General features: G+C 51.5%; 1 protein-coding gene across 1 annotated transcript; it reads right to left on the reverse strand.

Moving 5' to 3' along the window:
* Positions 1–404: 404 nt before the first annotated feature.
* WNT4 (Wnt family member 4) lies at positions 405–15,338 on the reverse strand. The gene is made up of 5 exons (XM_058818633.1): positions 15,131–15,338; positions 3,855–4,090; positions 1,712–1,843; positions 1,201–1,343; positions 405–996 (listed from the first exon to the last, which is right to left on the reverse strand). Exons 1-5 carry the CDS (start codon positions 15,205–15,207, stop codon positions 529–531), a joined length of 1,056 nt encoding a protein of 351 aa, XP_058674616.1. The 5' UTR covers positions 15,208–15,338; the 3' UTR covers positions 405–528.
* Between the last annotated feature and the right edge of the window lie 3,740 nt (positions 15,339–19,078).

Raw genomic sequence — 19,078 nt, forward strand, 5'->3', positions numbered from 1 at the left:
ACCTGCCTGTCCCTTGCCGTGCACCTGGCTGCACAGGCTGGCTGTGCTCCTTCCCTTCCTGAGGCTTAGCCAGGCCAGTGGCACTCCAGGATGCGCAGCACATGCCTTTAAACAAACAAAAATAACTACAATAGAAGATTTCAAATGCTGTACTACCCTTGCCTTAAACACTTCTTGTCTGCAGCACTCCAAAAGCAGCAGGAGCCCACCCGACAGGAGCTGGCATCACACAGGTCCCCAGACAGCCAGAGAGCAAACATATCTGCCAGCACAGGACACCAAGGGGCTCTGGCTTCAGCAATACATATAGCAAAGCAGATAAAACAAAATAAAAAAAGCCAACAATTATCAGTTTTTTAAAACTTTAAATATTTTTTTCTTTAAAATCTGTTTTTCTCTGTGGTTCTGTCTCTGTAAAGAGCTGTGCTCTCCCTGCAGCATCTGGGTCACTTCCTCAGTCCTGGCTGTGGGGCAAGGGAGAAGCAGGGTCAGTTAAAGAGGATACAGGTGGGTTCCCTCCCCCGTGCATCACCGGCATGTGTGGATCTCCACCACCCGATGGCAGGGTTTGCACTTGACGGAGCAGCACCAGTGGAATTTGCAGCTGCACCTTTCCACAACCTCCACTTCGTCCGTGTGAAAGCCACGGCCACAACACATCAGCTCGCAGCCATCGATGGCCTTGGAGGTCTTGTTGCACTGCCGTCCACTGGTGCCCAGGACCCCATTCTTGAGGTCGTGGTCACAGAAGTCAGGACTGGAGTCTAGGTAGACGAGGTCCTCGTCTGTATGTGGCTTGAACTGGGAGTTTTTGGGCACCAGCACTTTGGTGGATCCAATCTCGCTCTGTTCGACCTCTGTGGCACCGTCGAATTTCTCCTTGAGGACGTTGCCCACTTTGCGGAAGGGGGGCATGGCTTTCCAGCACGTCTTGAACTCGCATGAGCCTGACACACCATGGCACTTACATTCCACCCGCATGTTGTTCAGGATCGCCTGCAGGAACAGACCCAAGGAACAAGATGGGATGATCAGTGTGGGATGGACATAGCAGGGAGGGTGCAATGGACAGGGCCTGGGAGGGCTGTGCAGAAAACACTGCTGGGTGGGTATGGGATTAAAAGAAGCCCAAATGGCTCAAGCCATGGCTGGGATGCTGCAGAGCGGTGCCAGCTGCCTAGGTTCTCTCCTTGCCATTACCTTCCTCCCTGCCTCGTTGTTGTGGAGGTTCATTAATGCTCTGTTGGAAGAGGCCCCTTTGCTCCTCTCACGGATGTCAACGAAGGACTGCGAGAAGGCCACACCGTAGGCGATGTTATCGGAGCAGCCTGACCACTGGAAGCCTGAGGCAGAGAGCACAGATGAGACAGGTACTGCCACCCCGTAGTGCTTGAACTCTCCAGCCCTACTCTTCCTAAAATCCAGCTGGCCTGCCCTCTCTCTGTCTTGCTGCCTACTAGTCTGCGCCACACGGGAACAGGGGAAGCTGGGGAGTGTGGCCCTAGGGAACACATGGACAAGATGTTTTCAGTCCAGTGGGTGATGCATTCAGGTGTCTTTCTGAGGCAGTCACGTGAACTAACCAGCATTTTGGTTTTTTTAAACTTTTCCCTCTTTTCTGGATGGCTTCAGAGAGTGGGTTTGAATTGCAGGTATTTTGGCTACTTTGCGTCTCCATACAGCTGCAGCTGCTCCCTGTTCAAACACTCACCCTGTGGACTGCCCCCCTGCACTGTGCGGTCACAGCCACACTTGTCCAGCTCGCCACTGCTGCAGGCGCGGGTCACGGCGAAGGCCACCCCAGCTGAAGAGATGGCGTAGACGAACGCTGCCTCTCGTGTCCCTGCAATGGCACAAACCATGGTGGGAAAGGTGGCAGAAAGTCTGAGGCAACATGAGCGGGAATTCTGGAGGCAATGCAGCCCGGTGGCCAAAGGCTCTTGGTAGACTGCCACATGTATCTCTTCTCCTCTTCCCTCTTAACTATGGTGTGGCACATAAACTCCCCTGAAAATCTGGTCTGAAAGACAGGTCTTGGCAAAACACTTCCTCCTAAGATAGAAGCAGCACATGCAGGACCCTCATTGTCCCCACCCCCGGGGATGCTGTTTGCTTAGTGCCAAGCCTGGACCTGACTCATCAGAGACCCCTGGGTGCTGGGAGATGTTTTGCAGAAGTGAGAGCCCATTCTGCAATAGTGAAGAAGCTGGGAACTGCCCCACAACATTAAAAACACGAATGACGGATGAATGATAAAACCTAGCACTAGGAGAGACAGAGGCTGCACTGCTAATGTGGGCAGAGCTCTAGCTTATATGGGAAGACTGTCTTGCCTTGTGCTTGCAGGGCAGCTCTGCCATGAAATCTTTCCTGCATCCAGAATAGATGGATGCAGGAAAGATTTCATGGCAGAGCTGCCCTGTCTGCTTTCCACATCCAGGAACATTCCCTGCAGCTGCAGATCCTTGCCATCCTCTTTCACAGAGTTGTGTAGCTTGCAATGCCTCCCAAACTACCATGCAAAACCCTGTTCTGCTCCCAAAGCACCTCACAGAACCCCACTAGTGTCCAGGGTGCAGTGCAGTCCGAGTTTTTGTGTCTACCTATGTGGCGCCACATGGTTGAGAAAAACTTGTTTGGGAAGTTGGGCACATTCCTGGGCATGAACACACAGAGTAGCAGGGGCAGGGATCAGCTTTAGCAACACACAATGCCCACTATCCTCTGAGGCTGGTTGAGAGCACAAACCCTCCATTTCTGAGCAAGGAGGGCTGGCATTTGGGGTGGTCCCATGTTTGGTACAGAGGGGCAATGGCTTGTGAGCAGGCATCGCTCAGCTTGCCAGTCAGAGAGAGGGCAGCTACTTTGGTGGTCGCATCCCAGACTTTGGTGGCCCAGTTGGCAGTGGCTGGGGAGGACCCAGCCAGTGTGGGACTGAACTGCCTCCAAGTTAATCGAGGTTAATAGTAGGATCGTGTTGGTCGGTTTGTGCTGTGGCTGCCTAAAAAGAGACGACTTTTAGTTTCTGGTATTTCTGGTATTTCCAGTCCCTGAACCTTCACGAGAAGAGATCTTCACGCCTGCATGGAGGGGAGGAAAGTCAAAAAAGGAGCCAGGGGGATGCTTTGGTTTAGGAGTCCTGGGATGGGAGGTGACATAGTGCTTGAGGGGAGGCAGAGATAGCACCTGAGGGGAGGCAAGCAGTGCTTCAGTGATCTTAAGGGGTTGCAGAGGGGTTTTCCCCTCTGTATCCTCACTGCACAGCATTACAGTCCTGTGCTTCTGGGAAGTCAGGGTGCAGCTGGGGGCTGCCCTGGCCATATCCAGCCCTGAAGGCTGGTGGTGGGGGATGATGCTGCCACATGTTCTTCCCATGCCAGGCAGCACCAACCCATCCTCCTGACGGTGTCCCCATTGATACTCTGCTCAAGAGTGGCCATGTGCCAGTCTGGCAGCAGTCACTGCTTCAGCACTGCTCAGAAAGAGACTGAGTAAATGCACCCATGGCTTTATGGAGTGGAGCTCCTAGGTTTGGTGGGGAAGAGATGAGACCAGGGTGACTTTAGGACCTTTGTTCAAACTTGGCATGTCCTTGTCAATTGGCGTGGAAAAAGTTCAGGAGAGCTGAGAAGCAGCAGGAGCCTGAATATGCTGTACCCAGCATACTGAACAGAGCCCCACTGAAGTGCACAGGGACCCATCCACCCCAAGATCCAACGCTGGATGGGCCATTCCTGACGCTATATAGCCACTGGTTCAGGGGCAAGCAGGCAAAATCCCACCTGCAGCCCACCAGGCTGCTTTCATAGCCATTCCCCCAGCAGCATCACCCTGGACACGTCCTTCCAGCTCACCTTGTGTCACCACCTTGCCGAAGACAGGCAGGGTATCCAGTGTGGAGCAGTTCCAGCGGCGGTTGCGGAATTGGTACTGGCACTCCTCAATGGCCAGCTGGGCTCCGCGTCGCACCGAGTCCATCACCTCCAGGTTCCTCTTGCACATCTGCACCTGGCGCTGGATCAAGCCCTTCAGCTTCTCGCAGGTCTCCTCCTCGGAGATGCTCCCTACTGAAGACAGCTTTGCCAGGTACCTGCCGGGACACCAGCACAACAGGTTAGGAGGCAAGGGCTGGGGGAGCCCATATTCATCTGGGACCCATGTTCAGCCTTCCAGAAAGCAAGGAGACTGAACCTAGTACCCCCTCCATAGCTGAGACCTGCTGCCCCTCTGGGTCACCTTTAAATGTATCACAGCAGTGACTCTGCAGGATGCATTTCTGGCTGAGAGAGAACAAGCCCAAGCAAAACGACCGTCCCTCTGCAGCCTAGTTCCTGTCTCTTGGGGAGTCCAGCTGTTGGCTCCCCTTTGCCTCTGTTGCCTGCAAGGAAGATATTTTCAGCGCTGTCTGAATGTGCCTGGTCAGGTCTCCTGAGTATTGGCATATCCAAGTGCTACTAGGAAAAGCCAGAGGTCTCCAAAGTCAGCCAAAACAAGCAGGACAGGCACTTGGCTGCCAGCTCCATCTGCCACAGTGCTCCCACAGCGTGTCTGTGTGCTCATAACTGGCAAACATTGCCCCCCAAACCACTTCCCTCCTGGAGGCTGCTTTTAGCTGCCCCAGACCCCAACAGGCAGGGATGGCCTCTGGGAGCTGCCAGGTTTCCTGTCACTTGGGATTCAAGCAGGATTTGAAGCAAGGAAGCAGAATCAGGAGCCTACCAGGGCAAAATTGCACAGGCTGGGCACTTCCTCCACCAGCCCAGCTTGTGAATAGGGCCATGAGGTCTTTGCTGATCTGGAAAAGACTGGCCCTGTGTGGAGGGGACCATGTGTTCTGCTTTCCATAGTGCCATCCTCAGCAGTAAGAGTCACAGAGCTGCTCTTGGGTGTCAGTATTAGGGGAATGAGGGAGCAAACTCCTTGAGGAGCAAGCACCTCAATACCTCTCAGCATTTCCTTGTCCAGTGTGTGGGTATGATGGTCCCTGCTGCACATCCTAGTAACTCAACCTCCCACCCCTTGTTGTGTTGGGGGCATGGTGTCCATGCTTGCCCATTTCCCAGTTCCATCCTCCTGCCCCAACCTCTGGAACACAGAAGGAGCTTAAGATAGTCCCAGTCAGATTTTCCAATGAGGCTGTGTGAGAATTCAATATCCTCTACAACTACTGGTGACTGTGTTGGCAGGTGTGTATATGCGACTCCCTCCTTGCTGTGGCTGCTGGCAGCCACTTCAGGTGACGCTGCCATGGTGGAGCCCTGACCTGTTGTGGACATGGAGGGTCCCCTGCGTGGGACAGGTGTAACTCACACTTGCATCCATCCACTATCCACACTGAGCTTTAGTGTCCTTGGGAATTGCCAGCATTGTCTCACACTGCTACTTCTCTGCACCAAGAGCTGCAACTACTGAGATTTATAGAAACTTCATTCCTTGACTCTGCATTTCCCAGCCCTACACAACTTGTGGGTTTGTTTGTGTGTTTTTTTAACTCCTCCTCCCAAGTTGCAACATCCTGCAAAGGATTTTTCTTTTGAAGCCCTGCTTGTCTCCGAGAAGTGACTGTGCAAAAGTGGCTCCTGCTCCCTGCCTGTTCCCATGTGTCCCAGGAGCCAGATCTGCTGACTTAAGCCACAAAATCAAGTTGTCACAGCCTCTTCCTCCCATTAACCCTGCCAGTCTGCCCCAGGAGGCGAAAACAAGATTTTCTCCGCTGTGCATCAGCAGAATTATTCACCAGCTTGGTTTTATGCTCACAACTGGGGGGGGGCGTGGGAGCCAGGGAGAAAGCTGTCTTGGCTCATGGTGTCCGTGGGGAGTCTGCATGGCGAGATGTCAAAAGTATTCAGTTTTCCCTGTGTATGATCATGGAGGCAATGCTTCTCTGACAGTGGGAAGAGGCAGGCTGCTGGGGTTTCAGATTCAAGTGCTGTTAGAGCCTTTATACCAGCAAATCATCTTTGCCCAAAGCTTCCTGCTCCTCCAAGGGGACAGCCCTGCTTGCAGAAGACAGGACCTGATGTAAACAGGTGGCTTGAAAAACCCACTGTGGCGAAACTCAGGACTGTCACCTTTCTGCTGGCCCCCACACCATGCAATGGGTGTCCCCAACCCTGTGGTGCAGTCCCAGACATGGAGTGCAACAACTGCTGTTCTCCCATCTTGCTGCACTTGGCTGACCTGGTGTGAAGGCACCAAACCACCTCTGGGAGCTTTGAGGATGTTGGATGCTGAGCACACACAGGGTGCCTGTAACAGCTGTCCCCTCCCAGGTCCAGCCATCACCCCAGTTTGGGCGTGGGGAAGATGACACACAGCAGAGTGGTAAGATTCAGCTCCAGACAGTGTGGGTTATTGATCAGCTTTGAGCCTGGAAGCCAAGAAAATCAGAATCTATCTCCAGTACCAACTCCTTGTGCTGATTTGGCTTCCCCCTCTGCCTGGCATTTATCATGTCAGGCAAGCAGCTCCTTCAAAGCCAGTGAGACTGGTCCTACAGATGAGTCAGTGCCTGCTTTGAGTGCAGACACATTGGTGGAAGAGTTTTGTGACACAGATGTAGCATCTGCATTATTATCAGCTCTGCTCAGGATGGGGCATAATCTCCTTTTCTAATACATTTCCCAGCTTGAGATTCTCTGGGCAATGTGCAGTAATAAATTCAAAGCATGCATAAAGTAAAGTGTGACAAAAGCCTTTCAAGCTTTTCCAAGGAGATGCACCTGATAAGGTGCCTCCCCAACTCACATTTAATGCTATTTAGGATTATAAAACAAAGGCCAAGGATGCTTCAAAGATAGGTACAGCTCTCAAGAACAGGTCTGGTAATTTGTTTTGCAATGCAGACAAATAAGATGAAACTATCCAGAACAGTGCTCTGGCCTCTCTCCTCCTTGACAGGTCCTGTGTCCTATCACCCCTCCTTGGCCTATGTTTGCCAGCCCCTCTGTGGAGATGGAGACAACTGTGCCTAAAATGCCGTGGCCCTATAATGCTACTAGTTTGTTACTCATCCAGGAGAACTATCACTGCTTTCCAAAAGACAAGGTTTTTGATGGGGAGGAGGCTCACATCCTGATCCCCGATTCAGGATCCAGCAGCTGAGGCAAGGATTTAAGGAAGGACCTTTGCTGAAGGACCTCAGCTTTGAGGCTCTCACATGGCATCTCATCACACCACATTCAGGAGCACCAGGTAGGAATTACCCTATCCCCTTCCCCTCTCTGGGGCACATGAAGAGTTAGGTAAGAACTGGGAAACATGCTCTGCCCTTGTCAGCACTCAGAGGTGCTTCCATCTCATGTTTCTCAGGGCTGTGGAGCACCAAGGCTGTCAGGAACCAAACACATCTGCAGCATCCCACGGTCCCCATGGAAACCTGGCTGTAGCGCTTTGTCTGGTCGTTAACAAGAACTTTGCTCCAAACTTTGTTTCCCTGGGCTGAAGCGGAAGAATCTGCAGCCAAAGCCTTTGTCTACCTGCACAGAGAGATGGACAGGCACAGCAGGAGGAAGGCAACAAACAGCTCCTGCCCTCTACAAAGTCTCAATGCAGATCCTCCATCATGACATCACATCTCGATTGCTATGCAGAGCTCTGGATTATAATTTAAGTCTCACATACAGCCTCAAAACAGTCCTGTTTGTGGAAAACAAACTAAAACAATGGTGTATTTTCTTCCTTTACCAAGACTGGGCAAAGAATGTTTCTGGGCAAAGAGGAGAGCTGTTGCCCGCACCATTTTTTGAAGTTCTGTCCTCTTGCTTCATCGTGGTCTTGTATATTTCTTTTCTCCCGCCTTTAAATCCAGGCAAGTCACTTGCACAACAGATTCCCTCTTAAGAGTCATTGATTTAGGAGAAAACTGACTGAAAGCCCTTTCTTTTTTCCCATCTGAAGTATTGAGACCAGGATGGAAGCCCATAATTTAAGCAGCTGCAGCTGATGCACTCTGCAAGATGGCAAATAAGTAAATCTCAAATCCAGCGAGCTTTGGAAAGGTGGGGGATGTCAGAAAGCCCTGCTTAAATAAAAATTATGATAATAGTTTCATGAGGAAGAATAATTAGTGAAATGACAAGGAGACACTGAAAGAGCCATAGCATCTGGCAGATAGAGCGAGGAGGAGAGGGGAGAAGATTCCCTGCCATGGACAGGTGTGGGAATTTCAGTCATTGACAAATGCTCAGTTGAAGTGCGTCAGAGAGGGTACCTTGGAGAAAGCAGAGATCTCTAGTGTTTCCATTTTCCAAACAAATGAGTTTCAAGTGTGAACTCTTTGTATTGTCTCATTTTGGGAATATTTTCCTGAAGATGATAGTTTTCAGACCCAGGCCAGTAGCATCCCTGATAAACCACTCAATACATGCTCTGAAATCAGGCTCAGAAGCTTCACCCTGCCCAGCGAATACCCAACCTTCCCACAAGGCTGAGTGGCCAAGGCCACAAAAAGCTTGTCCAAACCCTAAACTGTGAAGATGATTCAGCTCTGCTCCTGTCTGAGAGGCAGCAAACACCCCTGTGCTTGTGGAGGGGTCAGCAAGAACATATCTGTGCCTCCTGAGGGTGCAAGGACAGTCAGCACTTGGGATTGTCCTAAGGATTGAGACAGCTCATGCAGGCAAGCTTCTTCTGGGGTAGGACTAGGATTGTTTATAATGTGAAAAATCCATGGAAAAACCCCATGCATCCCTGCATGCATCTGTCTGTCTCCACAGATATATCCATGCAGGGAGAGTTACTGACCAGTGCTATGGCTCCTTACAAGGAGCCATCCTGCAGATACAGAGAGGTGTTTTATCTTTGCCTTGTTGCTTTCTCCTAGCAAGCAGGGTGAGTGGAGCCATGGAAAGATGTCTCAGTCTGGCAGGCCAGATGATGCTCTATGCAGGCCATACAGCTCCCATGATTTCTCATGGTGTCCCACATTGGGCTTAGTGCCAGTCTCTGTGTTCCAACAGCTCCAGGCTAGTAGGGCCCACCACATCCATGGTTCCTCAACCCTGCCAGCTTGGGAATGTTCCTGTCAGGATTTGCAGGAGACCTGCAAGGTTGCCCTTGTCCAACTGCTGGCTCTGTAGCAGACTTGGCCCTCCTAGGGACCAGGCATTCCCCTCCTGGGATTACACATCCTGCTTTTCTAAGTATAAACTATGATTTACAAGTCATCACCTGAGAGCCTGTCTGGTCTCTTCCTTGGAAAAAATACAGCGGTGTGCCTCAGTCCTTCCTGTCACAGTTAGGGCACCATCTCTTGGCTGAAACCTGCTTTTCACACCTACTCTTCACCTGCAATTAACAGCTGGAGAGAGTGACCCAGGAGGAGGCAGTGCTATGCCTATACCTCCATCGCTCAGCTCAAGGGTGAGTCTGCACTTCCTGTTCCCCAGTCCTTGGGCCCTGCATCTGCCACCGTGTGCACCCAGCAAACACCCATGTCCCAGCCCCTGGTGGTGGCTCACCTCCCCCCTCACAGGTCTTTGGGGACTGGGGACAGTGAGATGGCCAGCTGCTGGTCCCGAGCCAGTGCTGCTTCTTGGCTTTCCGAGCACACGGGGGCAAAATCTCCACTTTTTAATGGGGGAGAGCAGGATGGAAGCTAGGAAGAGCCTGAACATCTCTTTTGGAAATCTGCTTTCAATGTGTAAGAAATTTCCTTTACTTCCTTTATAAGACAATAGAAGCTACTCCTGGATTCAGGTACAACACCTAGGCCTTGTTGCAAGGGGAGGCAAGTGCAGGCCAACTTCTGCAGTGCTTCAGGCTAGACCTCTGCAGGAAATCTGATGAGCTTAAGGTTTTGATCAGAATTTGCAAATACGCGACACAAAAAGCCTTCGACAGTATTAGTTTGATCTCACCCAACTTTCAACAGACCCCAGGCTGCTCTCCATTGGCGAAGAGACTCAATTACTTTTCCCCAAGTAATTTCATGAAAGCACAATACTGGCTCCAGTTCTGCTGAGCCAGCCAGATCCTGCAAGGCAGCTTCCTGGCTGTGAAGTGCAACAGCCCATGGCAGCAGCTCCAGGAGAGCCTGGAGGATGCTGCCAGGGCTCACCCACAGGTGTCGGGGACAGACACCCCTGGGCAGGGAAAGCAGAGGTGACCTGCACTGAATATGCAGAGCAGAGTCTACCATTCAGGCAGCCTTGGATGACTGCAAGTTTTCAAGCTTTAAGAAAAAAATCACCAATTATTGTAAGAGCCAGTGTCATTGCACTTGTAAGGAATTACAGAAGAATCTTCTAGAAACTGTTAACCTCCAGGATTGTTCAGCAATTTCATAATTTTAAGAGAGTGGCTGTAATGCATTTCTCTACGTCTACCAGGATGAATTAATCAAGCAGACAGTAGCTCTCAGCAAAGTAACATAAACACTTTTTTGCTTCAGTGCAAAAGTCCAGTTTTGATTCATGGAGTCACATCAAGCCATTGCAAAAAAGAAACCTGCCTCTTGCTGTTGCTCATTTTTGGAGCTTATCCAGTTTTTCACAGCCTGGCATGCAGAGTGGTTTTACCTCCTTCCTGTCCATCCTCCCTAGAGTTAGGTTCTGCTGTGAAAGACAGGGGTATAATTTTACTTGAAGCTTTCTTAGGAAAAGACAGAAATGCCCATCACCACCGAGGAGCTAGAGAGCACGGGGCCCTTCTGGCAAACACAGCCCTGAAGGGTGTCTGCCAGACAGGACCATTGCTCAGAGACATGCCAAACTTGTTTGGAAGTCCAGTGCCAGGACTACTGGGTGCAACCTGCAGGGTGCAACCTACAACTAGTCCATTTTCATCACTGAGATAAAATTAGCTGGTATTGTCAGAAGTGGCGAGACTTACAAATAAATAAAAATTAGAATATATATCCAGCAGTTTCAATTTCCTACCTCACAGCCTTGGAAACAGGTTCCATTGGTTCATGCTCCAACCTTGTGGATCTGACAGGATTCCCAGAGCAATGCAAAGGAGCCCTGAGCATCTCAGAAGTGAAGAGCCATTTGTCCAACCCACAGCACCCCTCAAAGTAAGGAAATTCCTCATCAAACCCAAATGGTGCAACCCACCACCCTGGCTGCTGGGACCAGCTCAGATGTGACCAGGGAACCTTCCTGACACTGTCCTCACAGCAGAAACCATGGAGCATGGAGAAGGGAGTGGAGACTGGCAGGAACAGCTCTGTGTTAGAGCACCTGCCAAATCTGTGCCATGGCAGCATGGCATCTGAAGGGAAAATACTGAACCGGTTCCTCACCACGTGAAAGACGGAGCATTGCAATGACAATGCAAAGAATGTTGTACAAAATTAAACTATGTCAGGCTCCCGGTGAAGTGATCTGTCCCCACTATTAAAGCTGTGGAGACTCACCTGAAAAAAATAAAGCCTGGTTTAAAACCAGAAGGATGCAATGCAGGACCCAGGCATGCTTCCTCTCAAATCTTCTGCATTGCATAATGACCCAAACAAAACAAGCATTCCGGCTGCTCTTGCGACATCCCTACTCCTAAGCTGGCAGAGATGGGCACAGAGAATTGGGCCGCCTGTCTGAAAGCACTTTGTGATGTTCTGATGAAAGGAGGCCAGGGAAATCCAAACTCCTTTTATCTCTTCCTCACCAGCCCTTGAAAGTGGTTAGAAAGCAGCTGCTTAGCCAGGCTTGTTTGGACCTTCACAATGTCTTCAAGCTTTCCCAGAGCACTCATATATTTTTTTTTAAGGTTTTAAAAGCCCATCTGTGCTCCCGGCCCTTTAAGCCAAGTTCCAAGCCCAGATGGAGATTTTAAATCCCTGTAAAGAATGGGTAGACAGAGCTGCTGGTGGTACACCCTGCTCTAAAATGGCATGACCATATCTCAGACCAAGCATGTCCATATGGAGAGACTCTTCCAGAGCCAGTTTTAGCTACAAGAAAATGGAGAGAGGCTGTAATGATTCCCAGATAGTTTGATAACCAGGGGTCTCACCCCTAAAGGACCCTACCCTGTTGTATCTGATGTTTTCTGTTTCTGTTCTCTCATCGTTCAGACCCTCTGAACAGCTAGAGAGCAAGGCTGTGGGCCCCAGTGCCTCATGCATTTAGTGGATGCTTACATCCATAACCCACTTTGCACACTTTCTAGTTCACTTTTTCACATGGACTTCCTTCTCTCCAAAATAGGTAAATAGATTAATAACTAACTAACTAAACCACTGGACTAAAACCAAAGCCTGGCACTCCCGTGCCAGCTGTGGAATGATGCTTGTTTGGCTAGAAGTCTCTATGAAACACCCTCAGCATCAGGATGAGTTTGGAGCAGAAGAGGCCTTGCTTCCAAATTCAACCACATCACTGCACATGTGGGTTCAAGTGTCTACGAAGTGCAAGTTGTTTTGAAAAGTAACTCATCTGCTTCCCCTGTAAAAAGCACAGCCCTGGACTCCTTAAGAGATAAAGGAGAAGCCAGAGGGACCTTCCCGCGCACAGCCAACAAGATGTAAAAGGCTCTGTCTACAGCCCTTTATTTAATTTACAAACCTCTGCCTGAAGAGGCGGGAAGCAAATCAGAGCCTCCAAAGGCAGAAGGAAGAGCAAGCCTGAGGCTTTCACAAAAAGTGGGAACAGAGTATCTCTTCAGATTTGGAGAACAGAGGCTTTCTGGATAGGCAACAAGGCAAGCAGCAACTCCCCAGACTCAAAGCACTGATAAAAACCACCTGAGGTTTGCTTCCTAACCAGGGAGAAAGTAGGTTGGTTTGTTTAATGAAAAGACTTGGGAAATCCCTTCCAGCTCAATGGCCTCTGTAGCAGAGTGATCCCTTTGAGAGATCCCTACATCATCTCCTTTTTATACTGGATGGGGCAGCTCATTGCATGGCCAAAACAAGTGCTTTCCCCACAAAGTCATGCTTACAGAAACCCTTAGCTCAAGCATTGCAAGCAGCGTATCTCCAAAGCACTGGGGGAATGCGAGTCTGTACAGGTCGAAAGAAGCTTTAGAGCTTTAGGAGGAGAGAAAAAAAAACCTCACAACTGAGCTTAATCTCTAATCCAGCAGGTTTCTGAAAAAGCAAACTTCACTGCACGCTGCCATTCCGTGCACACACCTCTGTGCAGAACTGTGTGCCTGGCGAGGCTGGATCCATCCCGTGTGCTGGGCACAAGCTGGCAGCGCCCTGGGATAACGCCGAGCATGCTGAGCCCACACACGTGAAGACATACGAGGCACACTCATTCCTCGAATATCTGATAATTCCTGGGATCCTTCTAACTCTGTTTATTGCCTCCGGCAGTCTTTGTTTCTGATGTGAGAAGATAAACAATGGGAATTGTCTTAATCCTAAAGGCAAAGAATAAAAAGCACTGAGCGGGGGACGATCCTTTTATCATGATACATTTGCAACATCAAAAAAAGTTGACCCCCTTCCTTTGAAACGCACTGAAATGTATCTGCTTTTCCTCCCCTGTTGGCAGGAATGAGCCCCCCGCGCCCACCCTTGCTCTGCCAGCACGGACGGCTGCACACAGCCCTCCCTGCCTAGTGCGGCGAATCACCACTCCGCCTCGCCTCCCAAATCCTATTCCAGCTGCGTGCGGCGCCGGGGACCGAGGGGAGTCCCACCTCTGCACATCCGTGCGGGGCAGCTCGCCGACCTCACTCATGAAATCCCCACTTTCCGCCGTGCCCGTCCCAGGGCAGCCGAAGCTGCTCCTCTCCAGAGATCTGCCATCATCTCACAGAGCTTCCTCAGCAGGACTTTCTTCCTGCAGGAAAAACACTCCCACAGTTCCCAATATACCTTCACCAGAAGCATGACAGCTTAAAAGACCACCTTGATAGCTGCTATGATCCACCCACCAGTTGCTAGAGACGTGCGGCATGCAAATCGCTCCATCTGGCAAAGAAGGAGGACAGAAGGACTAAGCACTAACGCATCCTAGGCAGGCACCTTTTCCCACAGGCAGGACACTTGGAGAGTGCGGCTGACCTGGCACTTTCCCCAGGCATTGGCGAGCATCCTCCAAAAAACACCTACATCCCACAGCCTCCAGCAAGTCAAAATGTAAAGGCAGGAGCTGTATCCGGATGCAGAGAGGACTCTTTGCACAGGGGATGTGTGCCCATCTGAGCACCTGTGTTTGGGATACACGACACTCAGGATCCTTCATGCTGACAATCCTGGGAACTCCTTAACCTGTGTGGTGTACTTGCCCCTGCCGAGAGAAATCCATGAAGGTGAGATGGAGGCGGCCCACGCTCCTCAGCCGGAGAGCGGGTCTGCTGGGTGCGAGCACGGGAACTAATTAGTTCCCGTCAGCCGGCAACACGGCAAAGCGGGGGAAGCACCATCTCCCACCAAAGCAGATTTATTAGGAAGAACCGATGCCTTCCTTCAAAGTTAGGTGGGAAAGTGTTGTCATGCTCCATCCCCTCTGACCCGGGAAGGGGGAAAGGGGGGGTATCCTCTTCAGAAAGTAGTCCCACCGCCTTGGCAAACACGTAGGAATTTTCCAGAACGATTTCCGCCCCTGTTTACCTTACACATTATTTCAGTGTTTGTTCAGCGGGTTCCCCATGTCATCGGGCTCCTCTGCGGCGTGCAACAGCCCCCCGACACCCGTGCTCTTACCGGGAATGGGGGGCCGAGGCGTGGGCAGCCCTGCTCGCTGCAGATCCCCGGGCCCAGCACGTTTGGCCGCTCCCGCTCTGCCAAATCCTCCCCTGGACCGCTGGCCCTCGCGTGGCATCTCGCCAACACCCAGGCCCCGCTCCGACCCGACGTCCTGACCTCCACCCGTGATCCCGGTGTGATCCGGATTCATAACTTAAGGACAAAAAATGGGACGGGGCTAGATAACCAGCCCCATTCCCATCAACCGCGATAACACTCCGCCGCTGAGCTGGGAGAGCCGGCATCCCCTGCCGCCCACCTGCCTGCGGATGAGGGCTGCAAGCCCACCGCCACGGCGGCAAGGGTCACCGGGGACAGGGCACGGACGCGATGGCGACGGGCGCCCCATGCCCGGCCGGGGACCGAGCAGCATCGCTGCCGGGGTCGCGCCCGGTGCTGCCCAACCCCGCGGCACCTGCTCCGCGCCCCCGGGGCTACCAACAAGTTGCGGCGTGTCCGTGTTCCCCCTCTCGCCCCGCGGCTACTCACAGCCAGTTGCTGGCGTTGGCCGAGAAGGTGGCGAGGATGATGAGCAGCAAGGAGCGCAGAGAATACTCAGGGCTCATCCTGGAGGGCAGGCGGGGTGGGACTACGCGGAGCCGGCGGCGGCAGCGCCCCCGCCGCCCCGCGCCCAGGGCAGCCGCCGCCGCAGGTGGGCGCGGGCTGGAGCGCCGGGCGCTGCCCGGCTGATGCTCCCGCCGCGGCCGCCGAGCCCGACTGTCAGCGCGGCCGGCCCGTCCCGGGATGGAGCGGCGGGGCCGGAGGCGGGCCGGGGGCGGAGGCAGCCCCGGGGGCCGCCCCGGCTCCGCCGCTCCCTGGGCGGGACTCACTGCCGGGGACATCCCCGGGGCGGGCCGGTGGCGGGGAGGGCACCGGAGAGGGCACCAGGGGCTCCCCCGGCAGGGAGGGCATTGGGAGTTTCTCCGGCGACGTGGAGGGCAGCGGGGAATCCGCCAGCGTCCCCCACCTTGCTGCTGCACCCGCCAAGCGGCACCTCTGGGTGGGTTCTCTGTGTGCGGGGAGAGACGAGGGAACCTCGCAAAGGGGAAGGGCGGGGGTTTCCGCATTTGATGTTTTTGGGGTAATTTCCTGGTCGCTGTGAAGCAGCAGAGCCCTGAGATGTCCTGGCGCTGCCTGGAGTGCATGGCCCAGGCTGCCTTCTTCATCAAGCACCCCTTTGACTTGGAGTGATTTCCGAAATTCCAGTTTCTGAAAATTCACTGTAAATACCAAAGTGCATCTGAAAATTGCAACTAAGGAGAGGGGTCTGGGTGGGTTCTTTCTGGGGGTTCTATCAGGAGAACAGCATTTGGAGATGGAACAGGGACAAGTTTGCAAACCCTCTTGGCATCTCAATAAGGGCTGCCCCGTGGAGAGCTGCCAGTGGCTGGTGGCAGGCTCTAGAATGTGCAGATGGAGGGTGATGCTTGAACAAATATCAAGGTTTAAATTCACCTCTGGAAAGGTCAACTCTTGAGTAATCCCAAGAGCTCCTAACAGCATGTCTTAACCACCCTGAGAACAAGAGATGTGGTAGGGATCCCTATCTCTGCTCCATCCACTATGCCCCTGTCTATCCATATCTGCATAAATGACTTAATTTAAAGCCAGGAGCAACATGAGCTGGCTGCTTGGTGTGAAATCCAAGATCCCAGGCAGCCACAACTGTGCACCAAATCTCCTCTTGACAATGTTGTTACTTAGGTCCATTACTAAAACCTCTTGCTACCATCTCTAAAATCTTGCCAAGCTGGTTTGGAGCTATTCAAGATTCCCTTTGTCTTTTGAAACTCCGTTTTCCTGTAGCTGGGGCACACTTATTCAAAGCACGGCAACTTGCGCTAGGCTGCATATGCCTGTCTAACTTTATTACACCTACTTTAAAATCTCTGCATTAGTTCCCTGTCAAAGTGAGGATTTAATTTCAAAGTGCTTTGACTTATATTCCAGCTCCTGACAGGCAGCAGCCCACCCTCACCTAGTCATTCATCTGGCTTTCACATCCTTGCTGATTATCCTGGATGAAAATGGGATTCTGGCTGCTTTGCTGGTGAATTGGAGGTTGTTGCCGTGAGCCCTGTCTGGGTAATTCAGTGCAACTGGAGCTGATTAATCTGGCTCATCATTTGAGACAAAGCTGATGCCTTCTGGCTTCTAATTGCTCAGGGTGTTGAGTGAACTTGTCACGAAGGCAAGAACTAATTGAGAGGCTAAGGGGAATGAGAGGTTAGAGGGCTGTGGCTGGCTGGCCAGAGCCACGTGGGTCTATGGGAATATCATACTTTTGAGCCTCTCGTGTTATTCCCCTCCAAGGAGAAACATCAGACAGAAGCCAGAAGGGTGGGCATGAATCCTGGGGTCCTGTCTGGCATGGACATCTGCAGCCCACGGAGCGCTCCTGGCAGAAATGTTCCTGGTGCCAGGGCTGGCTCAGGGCACCCTGCTGCTCTTTTTGGGGTAGCTGTGGTGGCAGGATGGTGCAGTGGGTGCTTGACATTGATCTGGAAGACCTCTTGAGACTTCTCTTGGCCTGGGTGAGGAGTTGTAGATCATGTCCACCTAGTTCTGCAGCAGCTTCAGGTCCTGTTTCCATTGTAGCAGGTGGAACAGAGGGGACTGTCCTGACTTAACCAGCAGGAGAACAGGAAAGCCAGACCATTGCAGCAGTCACAGTGTGAATTGGGGACAGAGTGTCACATCCACAGGAGGCACTGAGGATAGAGTGTCCATGGACTGATGAGTGGTACCCCCATGCCACAGCGGAGGCAGATGCAAACACCTCTGGAGTAAGTCACTCCAACGGGAAGTGCAGTGTGAGCTGCCTGTGGAGATGGTAACAGTGCACCAGGGCATGAGGGGTGTTTATTTTACAGTCTCTGGGGCGGAGGAGGTGATGAGTGTGAATGGAGGACAGAATATGGAAATGGGCACTCACTTCAAGGGTGTGGGTTCCTTGATCTTTTCAAAGATGCCCATGAAACACTGCTTGGTCATTACCTACCGCTTTCTGGAAGCTGGATTCTTTTGGCCTCTGATTCAGAGGGTGCTAAGGTTCTTTAAAAACCTAAAACCCAGCTGATTTGGAAGAGAGAGAGACCCAATTCCAAGGGAATGTTTAAGGGACACAGCAGGTCTCCTGGCCTGTGCATTGCTGCAGAGGCCTCTTGGCCAGCAGGGCCCCTTCTGTGTCCTCCTCTCAGGACAGCAGCTAGTGATGAAGGCCTCTTGTCACTGCCAGTGCGGGTTGGAGCTCAGTGCCTGCTGGCTACCCCAGGCTGCAAGGCAACACTCCTTGTAACTGACTGTGTGTTGCTTAATGAACATCTAACTCCCATTAGATAAGGAGACTCCCTTTGATGTGTAAATATTTCAGTGATGGGAAGAGGAATGAAATGCACCCCAAGGCTTGCCCAGGTGGGTATTTGTTCAAAGAGAAATTACCATCACCATATCACAGGCAAGGCAAAGGGCAAGCAGTGGTAACAGGAAGGGGTTTTCAACTCAGAGACCAATATGAAAGCAACAAAGAATGCAAAAATCCATGCAAAATTGTAGCCAGGCTCTGGATATAAGTGATGTAAATACAAACTACACTGAAGAGTAAGAGCAGGCAGGTAGCACTCTTCCTCATTTTCTGGATCTGACCAGTGCTATCAGTCACGGAGGTTATGAGAGGTATTTTACAGGTTTTTTTTCAGGTTTCTGATTCCCCATGGGCTTACCAAATGGGATTGAAAGTAGAGTACTCTAAAATTTAGAGAATAGTCTCTACCATGTGGTGGGGAGAAGAGCTGCAAGAAAAAGTTCTCCTTAAGTCATGGGTGAATCTGAGGCTGTGGGAGTTGGCTCTGAATAGAAATAAATTCCATTTTGGATTTAATGGAACATACCTATTGGACACTTTAGCAACAGCACATGTAATAATCCTGTCCTGGAGAAAGGAGAAGTTGTTCTGGGAGCCTCCATGCCAGAAAATACAGGACAGTTGTACTCCTTTACAGAAACCTGTATTTTTTCTGATGAAATTTATTTCAAACTACACAAACATTTCTGAGTGGCACTGATGACTGGTTAGAGTAGGGACTGTATGGGACTGCAGTTCACAATCAGAAGCAGCCTTGCAAACATGAAGGTTGCTCTGACAAAAGAGCTGTGTCCAGTCCATTACAGTCAGGGAGCGAGCAGTTGCTGTAACCCATGCTCAGCTGGGCAGCTCGACTCATCACAGTGGCCACTGGAACATCAAGACCAGCCTTTTTTTTAGCTGCAGCAGGATGCCTTTAGCCCCATACCTATTCCAGAGCCTGCTTGGGAATGTGCATATATTTGTATGAGTCTTCAGAAGCAGGTGTTCAGTTAAAATAAATCTTCAGTGGCATCGCCTGAAATCTGGCACTGAGGCTGGTAAGACTCACTCCTCCAATTTTATTGTCAAAT

The sequence above is a fragment of the Ammospiza caudacuta genome, chromosome 22, assembly GCF_027887145.1.
Source record: "Ammospiza caudacuta isolate bAmmCau1 chromosome 22, bAmmCau1.pri, whole genome shotgun sequence".
NCBI classification, from domain to species: domain Eukaryota; kingdom Metazoa; phylum Chordata; class Aves; order Passeriformes; family Passerellidae; genus Ammospiza; species Ammospiza caudacuta.